The 19,533-nt window shown below is 40.1% G+C and overlaps 1 protein-coding gene across 5 annotated transcripts in view; it reads left to right on the top strand.

The window, feature by feature from the left end:
* Positions 1 to 19,079, top strand: part of LOC121005864 (catenin delta-1-like) — a 607,331-nt gene extending 588,252 nt beyond the window's left edge. For all 5 annotated transcript variants that reach the window (XM_040438663.1, XM_040438662.1, XM_040438660.1 and 2 more), the window contains one exon: positions 18,505 to 19,079. In XM_040438663.1, coding sequence (XP_040294597.1) covers positions 18,505 to 18,509 — 5 coding nt within the window. In that variant the 3' untranslated portion in view covers positions 18,510 to 19,079. The remainder of the gene's footprint in view (positions 1 to 18,504) is intronic.
* Positions 19,080 to 19,533: the final 454 nt, after the last annotated feature.

Raw genomic sequence — 19,533 nt, 5'->3', positions numbered from 1 at the left:
ACCCCCTGATGCACTGCACCCCTAGAGAAGAAACTCCCAAAAATTGACCCCCTTTGGAAACTATGGGATAAGGTGGCATTTTTGTTGGTACTATTTTAGGGTACATATGATTTTTGGTTGCTCTATATTACACATTTTGTGAGGTAAAGTAACAAAAAATATCTGTTTTGGCACCATTTTTATTTTTGTTTTTTACAATCCTCATCTGACAGGTTAGATCATGTGCTATTTTTATAGAGTAGGTTGTTACGGACAATTCCAAATATAACAACTTTTTTGGGTTGTTTGTTTCAGTTTTATATAAAGCATTTTTTTTTTTTAAATGATTTTTTTAGTGTCTCCAATTTCTGAAAGTCATATTTTTATTTTTTGGGCGACTGTCTTATGTAGGGGCTCATTTTATGAGATGATGGTTTGATTGGTACTATTTTAGGGTGCATATAACTTTTTGATCGCTTGGTATTACACTTTTTGTGATGTAAGGTGACAAAAAATGGCTTTATTGACACAGTTTTTCATATATTTTTTTTACGGTGTTCATCTGAGGGGTTAGGTCATGTGATATTTTTATACAGCAGGTTGTTATGGACACAGCAATACCTACCGTAATATGTATACTTTTTTATTTTTTTATTTAAGTTTTACTAAATAAATGCATTTTTGAAATGAAAGAAAATCATGTTTTAGTGTCTCCATATTCTGAGAGCCATAGTTTTTTTATTTTTTGCATGATTGTTTTATGTAGGGGCTCATTTTTTGCGATATGAGGTGACTGTTTGATTGGTACTATTTTGGGGGTCATGCGCCTTTTTGATCGCTTGGTGTTCCACTTTTTGTGATGTAAGGTGACCAAAAAATGGTTGTTTTAGCACAGTTTTTATTTTAGTTTTCTACAGCGTTCAGGTGAGGGGGTGGATCATGTGATATTATTATAGAGCCAGTTTTTACGGACACGGCAATACCCAATATGTCTGTTTTTCTATTTTTTTACAATTTTATGGTTTTTATTTTGGGAAAGGTTAAAGGACCTTAACATGTATACTTTGGAAGAAAGACGAGACAGAGGGGATATCAAACAGGGGAATCAACAAGGTAAAAGAGGAGAGAATATTTAAAAGAAGAAAAACTGCTACAAGAGGACATAGTTTTAAATTAGAGGGGCAAAGGTTTAAAAGTAATATCAGGAAGTATTACTTTACTGAGAAAGTAGTGGATGCATGGAATAGCCTTCCTGCAGAAGTGGTAGCTGAAAGACAGTGAAGGACTTAAAGCATGCATGGGATAGGCATAAGGCCATCCTTCATATAAGATAGGGGCAAGGGCTATTCATAGTATTCAGTATATTGGGCAGACTAGATGTGCCAAATGGCTCTTATCTGCCGACACATTCTGTGTTTCTAAGGGGCTTTTTTTGGGGGGACTTCAACCTCTGGGGTCTGATCCCCTCTACAATGCATTACAATACAACCTGTATTGTAATGCATTGGCTGTCAGCTTTTATGCTGACAGCCTGCCTGTGAGTACCAGCCTAAGGGCTGGATCTCAAAGGCTTCCGTTGAAGTCATGCCCCGATGTCTATGGAAGGCATCGGGCTTGCCTTCTCTGCCATCGTGTCCACGCCACTGCAGTGCGGAGACCCAATGGAGATGTGGAGGGCACGCATACCCTCCGCAAACGCTCTGCATGCCGCGGTCAGCTTTGACCGCAGCATACAAGGGGTTATTACGCCGGCATTCACTGTCTTCACAGATGCAGGCGTATGCAGCAGGGGCACGGCTGTCAGTGACTGCCGAGTCCGTGCCGCTGATCGGGCGGGCGCATCTCCTGCACCGCCCAATCAGACCGCTGTACATGTACGGCGTGGGTCCTTAAGGGGTTAATCTCTCAAACTGCGACTTTTGGAATAAATATCGCATATCAGCCTTAGATCTCACATTCAAAATCAGTTGAGCACAGATGCATTGTCTCAAATGCAATTAAATGTTGCATTTTAAAACTTTGGCAGAAAAAAATGTTGCATCCGTATAAAAACGGATTATTAGCCTACAATTGGACAAGACACATTTTCAAAATAGCATACGTCTTTTGTTAAATGAGGTGAAACAAATCACCACTTTTGATTCGTGATGTAAGGTTTTTTTTGTGCAAAATGCGCCATTATTGGTAAATGTCCCGCAATGGGTCGACAGAAAAATGCTGATGGCACACGGACAGCTTCTGTATTTTGTAAATCCGCGGTTTGTGGACTGCAATGCTTACTGTCGTGTGCATGATGCATCGGTGTGTTCCCATTTAGTATGTCCCGTCACATGTATTTTCCCTTACGTATAACCTTACATTTATCAGTATTAAATCTTATCTGCCACTTCTCTATCTATGTGTTCAACCTGTCAAGATCCATCTGTATAAGTATTTGTCCTCTTATCGATTTATTTACTATATTTTCCAGACTATAAGGCCTCTTTCAAACCAGTGATACAGGTTGTGTCCGGATCTATTCTGAGAAAAAAATTTATGGTTTTGCACGGAGGTTCAATCAGTTTTGTCTGTTTTTAACACGTGGGTGCAATGCGTTTTGCAGTGTTCAGTGTTTCAGTTTTTCAGAGCAGATTCATTTATGATGCGTTTTTCACACACGTGAAAAAGAACTGAAGAATAACAATCTACATCTCTTAGCAACCATCATTGAAATACGCATTGCATCTGAATGCTTTCTGTTTTTCACACAAGCACTATTCACTTCTATGGAAGGTTTCGTGAAAAATGGACAGTGTAGAACTTGCTGCAGTTTTTCCACAATGCAGAGAAGATGCGTGAAAATCATGTGCACAGACCCATTAAAATGAATGGATCAGGATTCATTCTGGGTGCGGTGCGTTCACTTCACACATCTCACCCGGGCAAAAAACTCAATCTTGTGAAAGAGGCCAGACGAGCGTGTCCGGATGCGTTGCGTCTGCGTTCAGTGAAAACGGAGCGAGTTCGCAGGCAAAGTCATTCAGTTTTGCCTGCATTCGCGTTCAGTTTTTAACGCGTGGGTGCAATGCGTTTTGCATGCGCGTGATAAAAAACTGAATGTGTAAGCAGACCCGAACCCGGACTTCTTCACTAAAGTTTGGGTTTGGTGTTCTGTAGATTTTAGTATTTTCCATTATAACATGTAACATTATAACATTGACAGAAAAATGTCAATTGAGGGTTAAAAAAAATAAATAAAAACATTACTCACCCCATTCACTTGATCGCACAGCCGGGATTTTCTTCTTTGTTCTTCTTGAAGGACCTTCGCTGACGTCGTCGTGCTCACCACATATTGCTATTATTTTTCATTATAACCATGTTATAATGGAAAATATTAAAGTAAATGGGGTCCTGGGTCATCCCTCGTCTCCTTAGCAACCATCCGTGAAAATCGCATCCGCACTTGCTTGCGGATGCTATGCGATTTTTATGCAGCCCCATTCATCTGTATCGGGCCTGCTTTGCGTGAAAAACACAGAATATAGAACATGCTGCGATTTTCATGCAACGCACAAGTGATGCGTGAAAAACATCTCTCATGTACACAGCCCCATTGAAATGAATAGGTTCAGGATTCAGTGCGGGTGCAATGCGTTCACATCATGCATTGCACACGTGCGGAATACGCCCGTGTGAAAGGGGCCTAAGATGCACTTTTTAGCAGGAAAAAATCTTGCTAAAAAGTGCCTGCGTCATATAGTTCGCAGTCAGGTTGGTCCAGCAGTGCCAGACCCCTTGCTTCCTTAAATGATCCAGCAGAGGTCTCAGACAGCGCTCTGCTGGATCATTGATAGAGGTGTCCGTCTCCAAATTTCTCTCTACCTGCCCGACCCTGAAAGTGAGGAAAGAAAAGCTTGGTCTGCATTTTTACTGACCAGACCAGAAAGTGTAGAAAAATGTTTTTTTTTTTTTTTTTAAATGGGTGTCCATGCACATGTAGCAGAGTTGTGTGTGTATTGTATGCTGTGATTATACAATAAAATATTAAGTAAGTGTTAATTTGTTTTTTTGTAAACCCGAGTTGTGTCTTATAGTCAGGTGTGTCTTATAGTCTGAAAAATACAGTATTTTGCACAGTTTAATATTGCCTGGAAAGATGTATATTTTACTGTGCAATCCCACCACAAGATGATTTATAAATATATTATAGAGAATAGGGCCCAATACTGACCCTTGAGGTACCCATATAGTAACAGTGCTATAATCGGATTAATTACTTATCTACATACTCACATTTTCCTTCCATCTAAGAATTCTTATTTTATGTACTAACCATTTCTGTAGCACAGTATCGAATGCTTTGGAAAAATCAGTACACCGTATTTTTCACCCCATAAGACACACTTTTTTCCCCCCAAATTTAGGGGGGCTGGTGTGATGACTGCATCTTATGGGGCGAATACTTATTAGTACTGGAGGACCGGGAATCGGTGAATGCAGCCCTTCCTGGGCTCTGTACTCACAGCTTCCTTGTCCTCTGCTGGCAGCTGTGATGTGGCTGCGCACAGCGTGAGGGCGCTCTTTGACCTCACGCTGTGCACGTCAGGTCACAGCACAGCCGACGGCAGGAAGACGACAGAGTGCTGGAGGTGAGGAGCAGCAGCGTACGGAGCAGGAGAGGTAAGTGGATTTTTTATTTTATTTGCTGTAAGGCAGGGGGCTCATCTGTGGCATGGGAGACTGATCTGATGTCTTATTGGGGTCTTATTAACATTGGAGGTCTGGTTGGGGCTGTCAGCTGAGGTCTGATCCTAACCCTAATAACATTTTTATTTTCCTTATTGTCCTCCTCTAAAACCTAGGTGCACCTTTATGGGCCGGTGCATCTTATAGGGTTAAAAAAAAATACGTTATACAAGTCCAGTCTAGCACTAACTTTCTCAGAAGCACTGGTTAGTCATAAAAATCAATTAGTTTGAAAGGACTAATCCCTTTTAAATCTGTGCTGATACAGCATTGTATAATTATTTTTGTTTGCATCCCTTAGAAAACTGTCAAACAATTTGAAAATTTGCTTTATTGCCTACCTGCACAGGAGAGTGGGTGAATGCACATAAGATTCACATGAATTTCCGTGCAGATTTATGTGCATTCCTGGCACCAAAATCTGCCATTTATAATTGTGGATTTGATGTTTTTATGCGTTCTGCTCTTCATTGGAAAAGGGTAAAATCCGCAGCTAAAGCCATAAACATAATTGACCTACTGCAGATTTGGAATTTCGTGTGGCAGGTACATTTTCGCACTGGAAAAAAAAACGCAAAGTGTACATGAGATGTGTAATTTCATGCACTTTGCTAGTACTGTACTGTACTTGGGACTAAACTTTTCTATTCTTGTCCATTTTGCAGACAAGAATAGGCTTTTATACAGCGGGTCCCTCGAAAATTGCTGGACACGCATGGACCACAAAATAGATATGGTCATCTGCAGGAGGCCTAGATGTGTAGTCGAGCTTACTCAAAATGATGTGCAATGCATTGTGGTGCCAATATAAAAAAAAAAAAGGGTAAAAAAGTGAGATTGGAAAGTACAAGTCTTTAAGGCCTGCCTCTGTTTCATACAGTTAGGCTTAGTTAGGGTTCACACGGGCGAGATTTCCGCGCGGGTGCAATGCAAGAGGTGAACGCATTGCACCCGCACTGAATCCAAACCCATTCACTTCTATGGGGCTGTGCACATGAGCGGTGATTTTCACGCATCACTTGTGCGTTGCGTGAAAATCGCAGCATGCTCTATATTGTACATTTATCACGCAACACAGGCCCCATAGAAGTGAATGGGGCTGCGTGAAAATCGCAAGCAAGTGCGGATGCAGTGCGATTTTCACGCATGGTTGCTAAGATGACAGTCTATTCACTGTATTATTTTCCCTTATAACATGGTTATAATACAGAATGCTTAGTAGAAGGTGAATTGAGGGTTAAAAAAAAAATTAATCGCCTCCTCCTCTTGATCTCGTAGTTGCCGATCTATTCTTACTTCTTTAATCATGAGCTGCCGGCTAAAGGACCTGTGGTGACGTCACATCACATGGTCCAATCACATGGTCCATCACTGTAGTGATGGACCATGTGATGAGCTCAGTGACATCACCACAGGTCCTTTGACAGGTCCTGAAGAAAGAACAGGAGACCAGCAGCTACGCGATCAATTGGAGGAGGTGAGTTTAATTTTTTTTATTTATTTTTTAACCCTCAATTCACCTTCTACTAAGCATTCTGTATTAAAGAATGCTATTATTTTCCCTTATAGCCATGTTATAAGGGAAAACAATTACATCTACACAACCTTGAACCCAAACCTGAACTTCAGTGAAGAAGTTCGGGTCTGGGTACCGCATTCAGTTTTTTATCACGCCCATGCAAAACGCATTGCACCCGCGCGATAAAAACTGAACGGAACGCAATCGCAGTCAAAACTGACTGCAATTGGGTACCTACTCGTGCGGGTTTGCCGCAATGCACCCGGGACGCATCCTGAGCCAAAACGTGACGCCCGTGTGAACCCTGCCTTAAACAGCATCTTCAGTGTTCAGTAGAGGGTTGCTTAGGCTACGTTTATATCGGTGTTCGGTAAATCCAGTAGTCTGTTTTGGCAGAGGAGCAGACCATTGGAATTGCCATAGTCAGACACTAACGTGGCACGTCAGATCCCCATGGGATTTATTGGGTTTCCGTCTTGAATGCCTGTTTTTTTCTTCTGGTAGAAAGCAGTCATTCTTGGCAGACAGCCGACAGTTCCCATTATAATGAATACAGATCCGGCATGCCACGTTAGTGTCCAGTTATGCTGGATATGGTAATTCTGGCAATTTTCTTCTCTGCCAGAACAGACTACCATTTTTACCGAATGCAGATTTGAACCTAGCCTAATGGGATTACATAATTTTCTAATGAAATGTATTTCTTTCCCTAATGATATACTTCATTAGGGAAAGAAATACATTTCATTAGAAAATTATGTAAAGTCTCCCATTAGGCTAGGTTCAAATCTGCATTCGGTAAAAATGGTAGTCTGTTCTGGCAGAGAAGAAAATTGCCAGAATTACCATATCCAGCATAACTGGACACTAACGTGGCATGCCGGATCTGTATTCATTATAATGGGAACTGTCGGATGTCTGCCAAGAATGACTGCTTTCTACCAGAAGAAAAAAACGCTGCATGTAGAAAACAGGCATTCATAAAAACCTACTCACTGTCCCTACACATTTAAAAAAGAAGAATGACGGTTATACTTTAACCTCTTCCCTCATTATCACATACAGTACAGACCAAAAGTTTAGACACACCTTCTCATTCAAAGAGTTTTCTTTATTTTCATGACTATGAAGGCATCAAAACTATGAATTAACACATGTGGAATTATATACATAACAAACAAGTGTGAAACAACTGAAAATATGTCATATTCTAGGTTCTTCAAATTAGCCACCTTTTGCTTTGATTACTGCTTTGCACACTCTTGGCATTCTCTTGATGAGCTTCAAGAGGTAGTCCCCTGAAATGGTCTTCCAACAGTCTTGAAGGAGTTCCCAGAGATGCTTAGCACTTGTTGGCCCTTTTGCCTTCACTCTGCGGTCCAGCTCACCACAAACCATCTCGATTGGGTTCAGGTCCGGTGACTGTGGAGGCCAGGTCATCTGGTGCAGCACCCCATCACTCTCCTTCATGGTCAAATAGCCCTTACTTTCAAAGTTTTCCCAATTTTTCGGCTGACTGACTGACCTTCATTTCTTAAAGTAATGATGGCCACTCGTTTTTTGGTTACTTAGCTGCTTTTTTATTGCCATAATACAAATTCTAACAGTCTATTCGGTAGGACTATCAGCTGTGTATCCACCTGACTTCTCCTCAACGCAACTGATGGTCCCAACCCCATTTATAAGGCAAGAAATCCCACTTATTAAACCTGACAGGGCACACCTGTGAAGTGAAAACCATTTCAGGGGACTACCTCTTGAAGAGTGTGCAAAGCAGTAATCAAAGCAAAAGGTGGCTACTTTGAAGAACCTAGAATATGACATATTTTCAGTTGTTTCACACTTGTTTGTTATGTATATAATTCCACGTGTTAATTCATAGTTTTGATGCCTTCAGTGTGAATCTACAATTTCCATAGTCATGAAAATAAAGAAAACTCTTTGAATGAGAAGGTGTGTCCAAACTTTTGGTATGTACTGTACATGTACGTGGGGGAATGTGGTGCCTACCGCATCCTCACATGCATGTTTGTGATGTGATCAGGCAGGTGCAAGAGCTGCACCCGCCAGATCCGCAGCACGTGCCCGGCTGTTACTGATAGCCGGGCCCCTGCTGCATCCTCCACACAGTGCTGACCGCGGCATGTGCAGGGTTTACAGAGGGAGGGGGCTCCATCGGACCCCTGCGCTGTGCTTACAGGGGGCCGAAGGTTGCCATGGCAGCCCCGATGCCTTACGCAGGCATCGGGGTCTGCCAGCTACGGAAGTCCAGGCGATCTAGCCTGAGGGCTGGGTCTCCTAGGCAACTGTCAGCGTCTTAATGTGTAAGACGCTGACAGTTCTAAACAGTACAATACAGAATGTATTGTACTGAATTGAAACGGGGATCAAACCCTGAAAAAGGTGAAGTTCCACAGTGGGACAAATAAAAAGTGAAAAAACTAGTTTTTTGGGTTTTTTTATAATAAAAAAGTCAAAATAAATACTGAGCAAAAAATGCCTTTTTTTGTCATCTTACATCACAAAAAGTGTAGATCTAAGCAATCAAAAAGACATATGTACCCCAAAATAGTACCAATCAAACCATCATCTCTTCCCGCAAAAAATGAGAACCTACCTAAGACAATCGGCCAAAAGATAAAAAAAAAAACTATGGCTCTCAGACTATGGAGACACTAAAAGATGATTTATTTATTTTTTGTTTCAAAAATATTGTGTAAAACTTAAATAAATAGAAAAAGTATACATATTAGGTATTTCCACGTCCGTAAGAACCTGCTGTATAAAAATATCACATGACCCAACCCCTCAGATGAACACGCCATTTTTTTGTCACCTGACATCACAAAAAGTATAATACCAAGCGATCAAAAAGTCATATGCACCCTAAAATAGTACCATTCAAACCGTCATCTCATACCATTCAAAATGAGCCCCTACATAAGACAATCTTTAAAAAAAAATTTTTAAAAAACTATGGCTTTCAGAATATGGAGACACTCATTTTTTTCAAAAATGCTTTATTATGTAAAATTGAAACAAACAACCAAAAAAGTAGTCATATTTGGTATTGTTGTGTCCGTAACAACCTACTCTATAAAAATACCACATGATCCAACCTGTCAGATGAACTTTGTAAGTAACAAAAAATGAAAACGGTGCCAAAACAGCTATTTTTTTTGTTACCTTGCCTCGCAAAAAGTGTAATATAGAGCAACCAAAAATCATATGTACTCTAAAATAATACTAACAAAACTACCACCTTATTCCGTAGTTTTCCAAAATGGGGTCCATTTTTTGGAGTTTCTACTCTAGGGGTGCATCAGGGGGTCCTCAAATGTGACATAGCAACTTAAAATTATCCCAGTGAAATCTGCCTTCCAAAAACCATATGGCGTTCCTTTCCTTCTGCGCCCTGCCGTGTGCCCGTACAGCAGTTTACGACCACATATGGGGTGTCTCTGTAAACTACAGAATCAGGGTGATAAATATTGAGTTGTGTTTGGCTGGTAACGCTTGCTTTGTTAGCGGAAAAAAATAGATTAAAATGGAAAATCTGCCAAAAAAGTGAAATTCTGAAATTTCATCTACATTTTCCTTTAATTCTTGTGGAACACCTAAAGGATTAGGAAAGTGTTTTTAAAATCAGTTTTGAATACCTTGAGGGGTGTAGTTTCTAAAATGGGTCCATTTATGGGTGGTTTGTAAAGTAAGCCCCGCACAGTTTGAACTGGTCCTTAAAAATTGGATTTTGGAAATTTACTGAAAAATTTCAAGATTTGCTTCTAAACTTCTAAGTCTTCTAACGTCCCAAAAAAATAAAATGTAGTTTACAAAATGATCAAAACATGAAGTAGACATATGGGAAATATAAAGTAATAACTATTTTAGGAGGTATCACACTGAATTTTTCAAAATTTTTGTTAAATTATATATTTTTTTATTTTATAAATAAAAATGAAATATTTTGACTCGATTTTACCACTTTCATGAAGTACATTATGTGACGAGAGAACAATCTCAGAATGGCCTGGATAATTAAATGTTTTAAAGTTATTACCACATAAAGTGACAAGTTAGATTTGCTAAAAATGGCCTGGTCCTTAAGGGGAAAAATGGCAGGGTCCTGAGGGGGTTAATTCTCTTGGATACAGGGGTCTATTCCAGGGATGCCCAACCTGCAGTCCTCCAGAAAAACTACAATTTCCAGCATGCCTGGATAGCCTACAGCTATTAGGGCATGCATGGAGTTGTATTTTTGCAACAGATGGAAAGCCCCATGTTGAGCATCCCTAGTTTAGTTCATTTGGACCAGGTGATTTTGTTATTTTTAATCTTTTAAAGACTACTTTCACACTGGCGTTTTGAATTCCGTTTGTGAGATCTATTTCAGGGATCTTACAAACGGTTCAAAACTGATCAGTTCAGCCCCAATGCATTCTGAATGGATAAGTATCCATTCAGAATGCATAAGTTTGGCTCCATTCCGCTCTGTATGCGGACACCAAAACGCTGCTTGCAGCATTTTGGTGTCCGCCTGGTGATGCGGAGCCAAACTGATCCGTTCTGACTTACAATGTAAGTCAATGGGGAAGGATCCGTTTTTACTGACACAATATGGTGCAATTGAAAATGGATCCATCCCCCATTGACTTTCAATGTAAGTCGGGACGGATCCGTTTTGACTTAGACTTTTTTTTTAAAGAATAATGCAAACCGATCCGTTCTGAACGGATACAAGCGTTTGCATTATAGGTACGGATCCGTCTCTGCAGATACCAGACGGATCCACACCTAACGCAGGTGTGAAAGTAGCCTAAGACAGCACTGCACTTCTCCTTGGGTCACACAATCCACATTTATTGGGAAGTTTTATTTGTCACTTTGCATTTCACCTGACATTTCATTTTCCTCAGTGATTACAGGAAATAAAAACATGTTTAATAAATTCACTTTTTCTTTATTGCCCTCTACAACTCCTCTATCATCACTTTCATAAGGGCTACGTACTTAAAGTAGCTAACTAAAAACTAAAGTTTTTAACCTTTTTTACTATTGATATAATTGAGGAGCATTTTAGGGTTAGTTTTACTCTTCAACAATTAGCTTGTCTCCATCTTTGCTACTGTTATCTGTTTACATATTCTATTTTTAAGTGTTTTATCATTACCTTTCTGTTTAGTAATGTAACAGTTTTTTCTTTTGTTATGTTTTGCCACTTTTACATTTTTATTTAGGCTGTTTTATTCCCTTAAGGTATGTACCTGTAGCAATGAAAATTTAGGATGATTTTAAATATATCCCATAGTGTCATATAGTGTCTGTACTCTTATTTATTTTTTAAGGATGTTGGGGGACATTTAGTAAGACTGGTGTTTTCCACACCAGTCTCAAGTCCCTCTGCATTGCCAGAAGGAGTCTGCGCCTCTACATAGGTTTGTTGCACGGCCCCTATGACATAGATTTAAGCCATTTTCTACGCCAAAAAACAGTTTGGAGCATGCTAAATGTTCCAGGCCTGCCGGCCCGCCCGCTTCCCTGCCCACACCACAGCCCCATTTCTCATCACATCACTTTGAAAAAGTGTCATGAGTGGGGAAAAGTCACAAATTTTGCAGCTGAAATGGTGTGTGACAAGATTTGCGACCTATTCTCTGTGATCTGTGCAGATGTCATTATACAAGGAAAGAATAAATAAGATTTGACACACGCCTATTGTAAATCGTGGATCCGGTCTTATACACAGAAGTTATATCATTACAGGCAGGATGAGAATGACAGATAAGCAGGTAACTGCAGTAAAGTGATCTTTACAGGCCAATAAGTGGCCTGCAGGATTTTTAGTTTAAATGTAAATATTGACATGAAAAATTTAAAATCTCATCCAAAACTCAATTTGTAAAGACCAGTTTAGTTATAAAGTCACTTTGTGGGGCTTGCAGAATAGAAACCACCCATGAATGAACCCATTTTAGAAACTACACCCCTCAAGTTATTCAAAACTGATTTTAAAAACTTTAAAGGGAACCTGTCACCGGGATTTTGTGTATAGAGCTGAGGTCATGGGTTGCTAGATGGCCGCTAGCACATCCGCAATACCCAATCCCCATAGCTCTGTGTGCTTTTATTGTGTAAAAAGAAAACGATTTTATACATATGCAAATTAGACTGAGATGAGTCAGGGACAGGACTTATCTCAGGTTAATTTGCATATTTATCAAATCGGTTTTTTTTACACAATAAAAGCACACAGAGCTATGGGGACTGGATATTGCGGATGTGCTAGCGGCCATCTAGCAACCCATGTCCTTAGCGCTATACACAAAATCCCGGTGACAGGTCCCCTTTAAGCCTTTAAGGGTTCCTCAAGAGTTAAAGCAAAATGGTGATTTTGTTTTTTTTTGCAGATTTTCCATTTTTTCCTGTAACACATCAAGGTTTAACAGCCAAGTAAAACTCAATATCTATAACCCTGATTCTGCAGTTTACAGAAATACCCCCCTATGTCGTCGTAAACTGCTCTATGGGTACACGGCATAGCTAAAAAAATAAAGAAAAAGAGCACCATATATATATATTTTTTTATATTTATTTTTTGTTGGGCAGAATTTGCTGGACTGGTTTTTAGGCACCTTGGCACATTTGAAGACCCCCTTATGCACCCCTACAGTAGAAACTCCCAAAAAGTGACCCCATTTTGGAAACTAGGATAAGGGAACAGTTTTGTTGGTACTATTTTGGGGTTTATATGATTTTTGATCGCTCAAGAGGGGCCTGGATGTATTTCTGGAGCGTAATATTATTACAGGCTATAGCTACTAGAGAGGGGTCGTTGATCCAGGGAGTTATTCTGATTGCCTGATTGGAGTCGGGAAGGAATTTTTTATTCCCCTATAGTGGGGAAAATTGGCTTCTACCTCACAGGGTTTTTTTTGCCTTCATCTGGATCAACTTGCAGGATAACAGGCCGAACTGGATGGACAAATGTCTTTTTTCGGCCTTATGTACTAAGTTACTATATTACGCTTTTTGAGAGGCAAGAAATGACCAAAACCAAAAAATTGTTTTTCTACAGTGTACACTTGACATGTTAGATCATGTGCTATGTTAATAGAGCAACTGGTTACGGATGTGGCAATATCAAATATGTCTAATTTTATTTTTTATATTTTTTTGTTTGTTTTGCATAAAACATTGGCAAAACAATCGTCTTGTTTGTTTTTATAGGTACTATTTTTGGGTACATATGATTTTTTTGATCTTTCAATATTACACTTAATTTTTTTGGGCAATTGTCTTAGGGTGCATTCACACGACTGTATAAATGGATCCGCATCCGTTCCGCAATTTTGCTGTGCTGTCCACATCCGTTGTTCCGTTCCGCGGCCCCGCAAAAAATATGGAGCATGTCCTATTCTTGTCCGCGGACAAGAATAGGCATTCTCTATATAGCGCAAGACGCTTACGGTCGTGTGAATGCACCCTTACATAGGGGCTCTTTTTTGTGCTATAACACTTTTTGTGATGTAAGGTGACAACAAATGGCTTTTTTTGGCACAGTTTTTATAATTTTTTTTATTTTTTACGGCGTACACATGACTGGATTATGTGATATTGTTATAGAGTTGGTTGGTATGGACACAGCGATACCTAATGTGTCTTTTTTTCAATTTTTTGTGTATATTAGGGAAAAGTTGTTTTTTTTTTTTTCTCATAGGCTCAGCGGAAGACAAGCCCTGATGCCTGTGTAAGGCATCGGGCTGCCTTCTCAACCATCAGGTCCCTGTCATTGCAGCACATGGACACAATGGGGAGTGTTGTAGAAAATATTAATAGTTGTAATCAGCTCGCATCAAAGTTCGTGTAAGGAAAAAGGTGAGTCCCCCCCTTCCCTCACCCTCAGTCAGAGACCGACACACTTGTTACCATCTTGGTTGAAAATTCTGAGCAACTCCTCCCCCTCCCTGCTCAGTCTGCTCACCTTTATTTAAAAGGGGCTGGCCCAAGACAAGGATACAGGAAGTGATAACATGTAGGAAGTGATGTCAAAGGACAGGGCGGGGCAATCAATGTGGCTGGGCAGACAATGCACACGCCCCATCCCTGTATAAGGAAGGATGAGTCATGTCCATTGTCTGATCAGCCAGGTGGCCGCCCACCCCCCATCACTGTCAGCATGGACCTCATTCAATACTGCTCAAAGGTGATCAGTATCTAATAAAGATCATTCTACTGGTTCCCATAGGCTTGAAATTATCTGCGAGACATTGCTACAGCTATTGTCAGTATACGGTACTAGTATACCGACAAGGCAGATATGCATGTCTTAAAAGCAGATATGTCTCCAAGCCCATGAGAAGGTTTTCATACTTACTGTTTTACCACTGGTCCCGATTCAGCCAAAGTACCCTCTGCTAGAGCGCTCTTTGGCTAAATCAGACACAGGGAGACAGATGACAATCTATAAAAACACACCCACATCCTAAAGTAAAATGTCCGCATAATAAAATTTCCACAACAGGAGGAAGCCGGAACACTCAGCAAGCCCCGTGGCAAGCAAGACCGCATCAGCCCCTGCATTAATCGCCCTTTCAGGTGCTCGTCCCATCATCTTGATGTACTAGTACGTCATGGGTCGCCAAGGGGTTAAACAATAGGTCATTTTCTGATGGCACATTCCCTTTAAGTGCTTAGTCACAGCTATCATCCTTCCATATTTCAGTTATAACGCAGTTACTATGTCGTAATTCTCCTAGGACATTATTAATTCCAGTTAACCAATTTTAGCGAGATAGCTGGGTACGGCAGCTAGCATTTAAAGTCCCTGAATCTAAAATCGCTCTTAATACAAATCCCAGCATAGAAGAATACACGTTCACATGCTGCCACTTTGACTTTTCTTTAATTAAAAGTGATTTTCAAAGACTTTTTTAACTGATGGCCTGTCCTCTGGATAGGTCAATAATATTTAACTGGTGGGGTTCCAACATCCAGGACCCCCTCCAAGCGGCTGTTTTAGAAGGCATTGCTGCACCTGTAAGTGCTATGGCCCTCTCAGTTCTTAGCAAGTACCGCACCATTTATTGTACAGTGGCCGTGTTTGCTATCACAGCTCAAACACATACACAGGGCTGAACTGCGCCTAAACCATGTCAATGATGAACATCACATCAGTGGCCTAGGGAAAGCTGTGGCACTCACAAATGCCTTCTCAAACAGCTGATTGACAGTGGGGTTCTGAGTGTCATATCCCCATCGATCAGATACAGATGACCTATCCAAAGGATAGATCATCTGTTAAAAATCTCAGAAAAAACATTTAAAACTGCTTTTTGCCACTTAGCTGCAACACAGTCTGCAAATTATTCTTCTGGTACTGTGCTTGGGCACCCAGTCTACTGTGTCCTGCTTTGTGGGCGTATAATGCAGTCATGCTCAATTGTGTGATCCAGTGTGATTAAAGCATCCATTTGAATGGTAGCTGGGCTGCATTTATCTGGCATGTTCACTACTCAGAGGATAGAACATTATGCTTCTGGTTCCTGTCCACTGTATATTTCCCAGTGCAGGCAGCTGCCCGAAACAGCTGATCATGGAGGATGTGCTGGTTTTTGGACGACCACAGGTCTCATATTGATGAGTTGTCCTGAGGACAGGCAATCAGTACCAGAAAACCCTTTTAAAGGTATTTTTGTACCACAGTGGACAATATCTACTGGGTACAGAGTGAAACCGCTATTTCTTTATTCCATAGGCTATTAGAAATTAACTTTGTTTTTGCCACCTAAGGAGACACAAACTCATTTGTAGGTGAGCAGGAAAGCATATGTTTGTATGTAATCAACTTCCAGCAATTCAATTTAAATATCTAAATATTGGGTTAAAGGTCAAATAATTGTGGTCCAGCTACAGCATAACCCTTACGAAAATATATAAATATAGACTTTAATATAACAATATAGCAACTTGTCCTAATGTGTCCAGGCGCATACCAGGCCACCCAACGGATACTGCCAGGGAGTGGGGTAGTTGACCCTATAAACATATACTAAAGCTTAGCCCTTAGCCCAGGGGCGGCTCCTGAGGTGGAGCCCCCCTGTCCTCGAACCTGGCTATCAACTCCTATTAGGCCCTAGGATGATAAGTGTAAGGTAGTTAAACAAAATGGTGGGCTGGTATGGGCATGGACAGAGAGGATCAAAAATATTAAAAGGCACAGTGTATACAGCCCTGATGATACAAGCTACCATCAGGTACACGGTGCATCCAACTACAGAATTACAAAAACACGTAAATATGATAATTATAGATGCCACAGGAATGAACTGTGGTGAACCCCAACGCGTTTCCCCCACGGTGTGGGATCATCAGGGGGTAATAAATAGAAATAGTGAAAATAATCAAATAGTTTCAAACGGAATACAAAATCAACGGAAGGAGGCCCAGATACAGTTGGCGCATCCATAACATAACCGTTCAATACATAGTGTCAGTTAAGACATTCAGTAGTAAGATTAAAGTTTAGACCAGATGACAATCCTGGGAGGGACAGGAGACATATACCAACAGTCTTGATGTATCACATGCGTGTATCATACGTACGAAAAGTAGATATCTGTAAAGAAAAAGGAGGATATCCATATATATATATGCGTAAGTATGCACCCCAACACCACATTAAAAGTGTGAGGGACCACCACCGACATGAGTCATATTAAGAGGGATCACTCACAATGTCTTGAGGAAATTCCATGTATTGATATAGTCACGATCAGTCTCATAAATAATGCAACTGATTCCCTTGTAAATAATGAGGTGTGCAGAGGCCAATCGTGTTAGTGATGTTCATAACATGTATCACATGTATCCTTCACGAGGGTGGGCTACAAACACAATAAAATAATCAAACCATGAAGGTTCATACTACCCTCAACCCTCGTAAGAAAAAATAGGTGGATTAAAGAAGTGAGCATACCTTCAGATATATGCTGGATCACATACATCAATCGCTCAGGGTAAGTTAGCCTGTTAGATAAAGGTCCACTATATAACAAAAAAGCATGTGTTACAAGAACACCACTACAGACAGCTCATGTCTACGGGTGATATGGTCAGTTTACTTACTGTTGGTAATAAAGCCACAGACGTGCGTCCTCAAGACATTGTGAGTGATTCCTCTTAATATGACTCATGTCGGTGGTGGTCCCTCACACTTTTAATGTGGTGTTGGGGTGCATACTTACGCATATATATATATATATATGGATATCCTCCTTTTTCTTTACAGATATCTACTTTTCGTACGTATGATACACGCATGTGATACATCAAGACTGTTGGTATATGTCTCCTGTCCCTCCCAGGATTGTCATCTGGTCTAAACTTTAATCTTACTACTGAATGTCTTAACCGTTCAATACATAGTGTCAGTTATGTTATGGATGCGCCAACTGTATCTGGGCCTCCTTCCGTTGATTTTGTATTCCGTTTGAAACTATTTGATTATTTTCACTATTTCTATTTATTACCCCCTGATGATCCCACACCGTGGGGGAAACGCGTTGGGGTTCACCACAGTTCATTCCTGTGGCATCTATAATTATCATATTTACGTGTTTTTGTAATTCTGTAGTTGGATGCACCGTGTACCTGATGGTAGCTTGTATCATCAGGGCTGTATACACTGTGCCTTTTAATATTTTTGATCCTCTCTGTCCATGCCCATACCAGCCCACCATTTTGTTTAACTACCTTACACTTATCATCCTAGGGCCTAATAGGAGTTGATAGCCAGGTTCGAGGACAGGGGGGCTCCACCTCAGGAGCCGCCCCTGGGCTAAGGGCTAAGCTTTAGTATATGTTTATAGGGTCAACTACCCCACTCCCTGGCAGTATCCGTTGGGTGGCCTGGTATGCGCCTGGACACATTAGGACAAGTTGCTATATTGTTATATTAAAGTCTATATTTATATATTTTCGTAAGGGTTATGCTGTAGCTGGACCACAATATGTTTGTATGTACCCTTCCAAGCAGAATACTATGTGCATTTTCTTTTATTTAGATCCTCCAGAAAAGTCTTAGCCCCATAGGTGCCTGAATGTTCTTGAAAATTGTGTAACCCTAAATTTTTATTTTATTTTTTTCAAAATGAGCCTAACGTTATGGCTGAAGCCTTGATTTTGGGGAAGTAATAATGGAGGCTCAAATTGGCTTTCTTATTAAAGACCTGCTCTAATGTTTTTGACATTTATGTAATTTTTTTTTTTTTTTTTTACAGGGTAACACTCATGGTTAAGTGATCTCTTTGGAGCTACTGGACTAAGGATGCTTCAACTATTAACCTCACTGCCTGTCTTTACAAAACCCAAATTCTCTTTCCTAGTTTCTGTTGCATTCTGATGATTTGTGGACTGAAAATTTCTGTGACTTTTATGGTTACTGTAACAGGAAGCACAGGAGATGCGATAACACTGGAATATCGCAGTATTATCAGGCAGTAAATAAAAGCTAACACATGATAACACTGGTCCTACAACACTAACAATCTTAAGGACAGATCACTGTGTTGGAATTGTTCTAGCATAATGTATTTCTTATAAAAATGTGTTCATTATTTTTTTTTTTCTGGGTGATCTGGTTACATGTTTGCTGTTAATTTTCCTTATAACACTATTGTCTTCCTCCCTTATCTTGGAATCACCAGTGGCCTTTCTGTGGGGAAATTAGGGAGTAGTCTAAATTATGGACGCCCCAGCCCTCAGCCTATCTTACTTCCTTTAAAACCTTTTCATAACATTATCTGATGCCAAGAAAAATGTTTTTTATAAATAAAAATTTTTAAGACAATCATAACAAATAAAATTTGTGTTTTTATTTACGCGCTGCTGCAGCATTGCGTTTACTTTTTCGTTATACATTTATATCCCACTGTATGCGACAAAAATAATTTGCATATTTGATTCACATCTACCTTCATGTGACTTTGCTTCAAACATTTTCTTCAAAGATGCATGAAAATTCCAGTTTGAGAACTCCAACCCAAATAAAGCTTTAAAACATGCAAGTGATTGAATAAAGGTAGTAAAAAAAAGTAGATATGCGGACTAGAAGTTATGGTAGAACCACACATTGAAATGGAGAAATCAAGGTTTGCTAGTAGATGAAGGGGACACAAAAAGCTCTTTCTATGAAAAATTGTTTGTTAGCGAGAGGACATTATGTCCGATACAGGGGCTTTTTAGTAGTGCAGGATAGTTATGTACGCAATGTCCCACCATGTGAACATAAAACCTACCCCAAGTTGACG

The sequence above is a fragment of the Bufo bufo genome, chromosome 6 (genome assembly GCF_905171765.1).
Source record: "Bufo bufo chromosome 6, aBufBuf1.1, whole genome shotgun sequence".
Classification (NCBI taxonomy): Eukaryota; Metazoa; Chordata; class Amphibia; order Anura; family Bufonidae; genus Bufo; species Bufo bufo.
The sequence above is the reverse complement of the archived record's forward strand: the minus strand, read 5'-3'. Positions and strand labels throughout refer to the sequence as shown.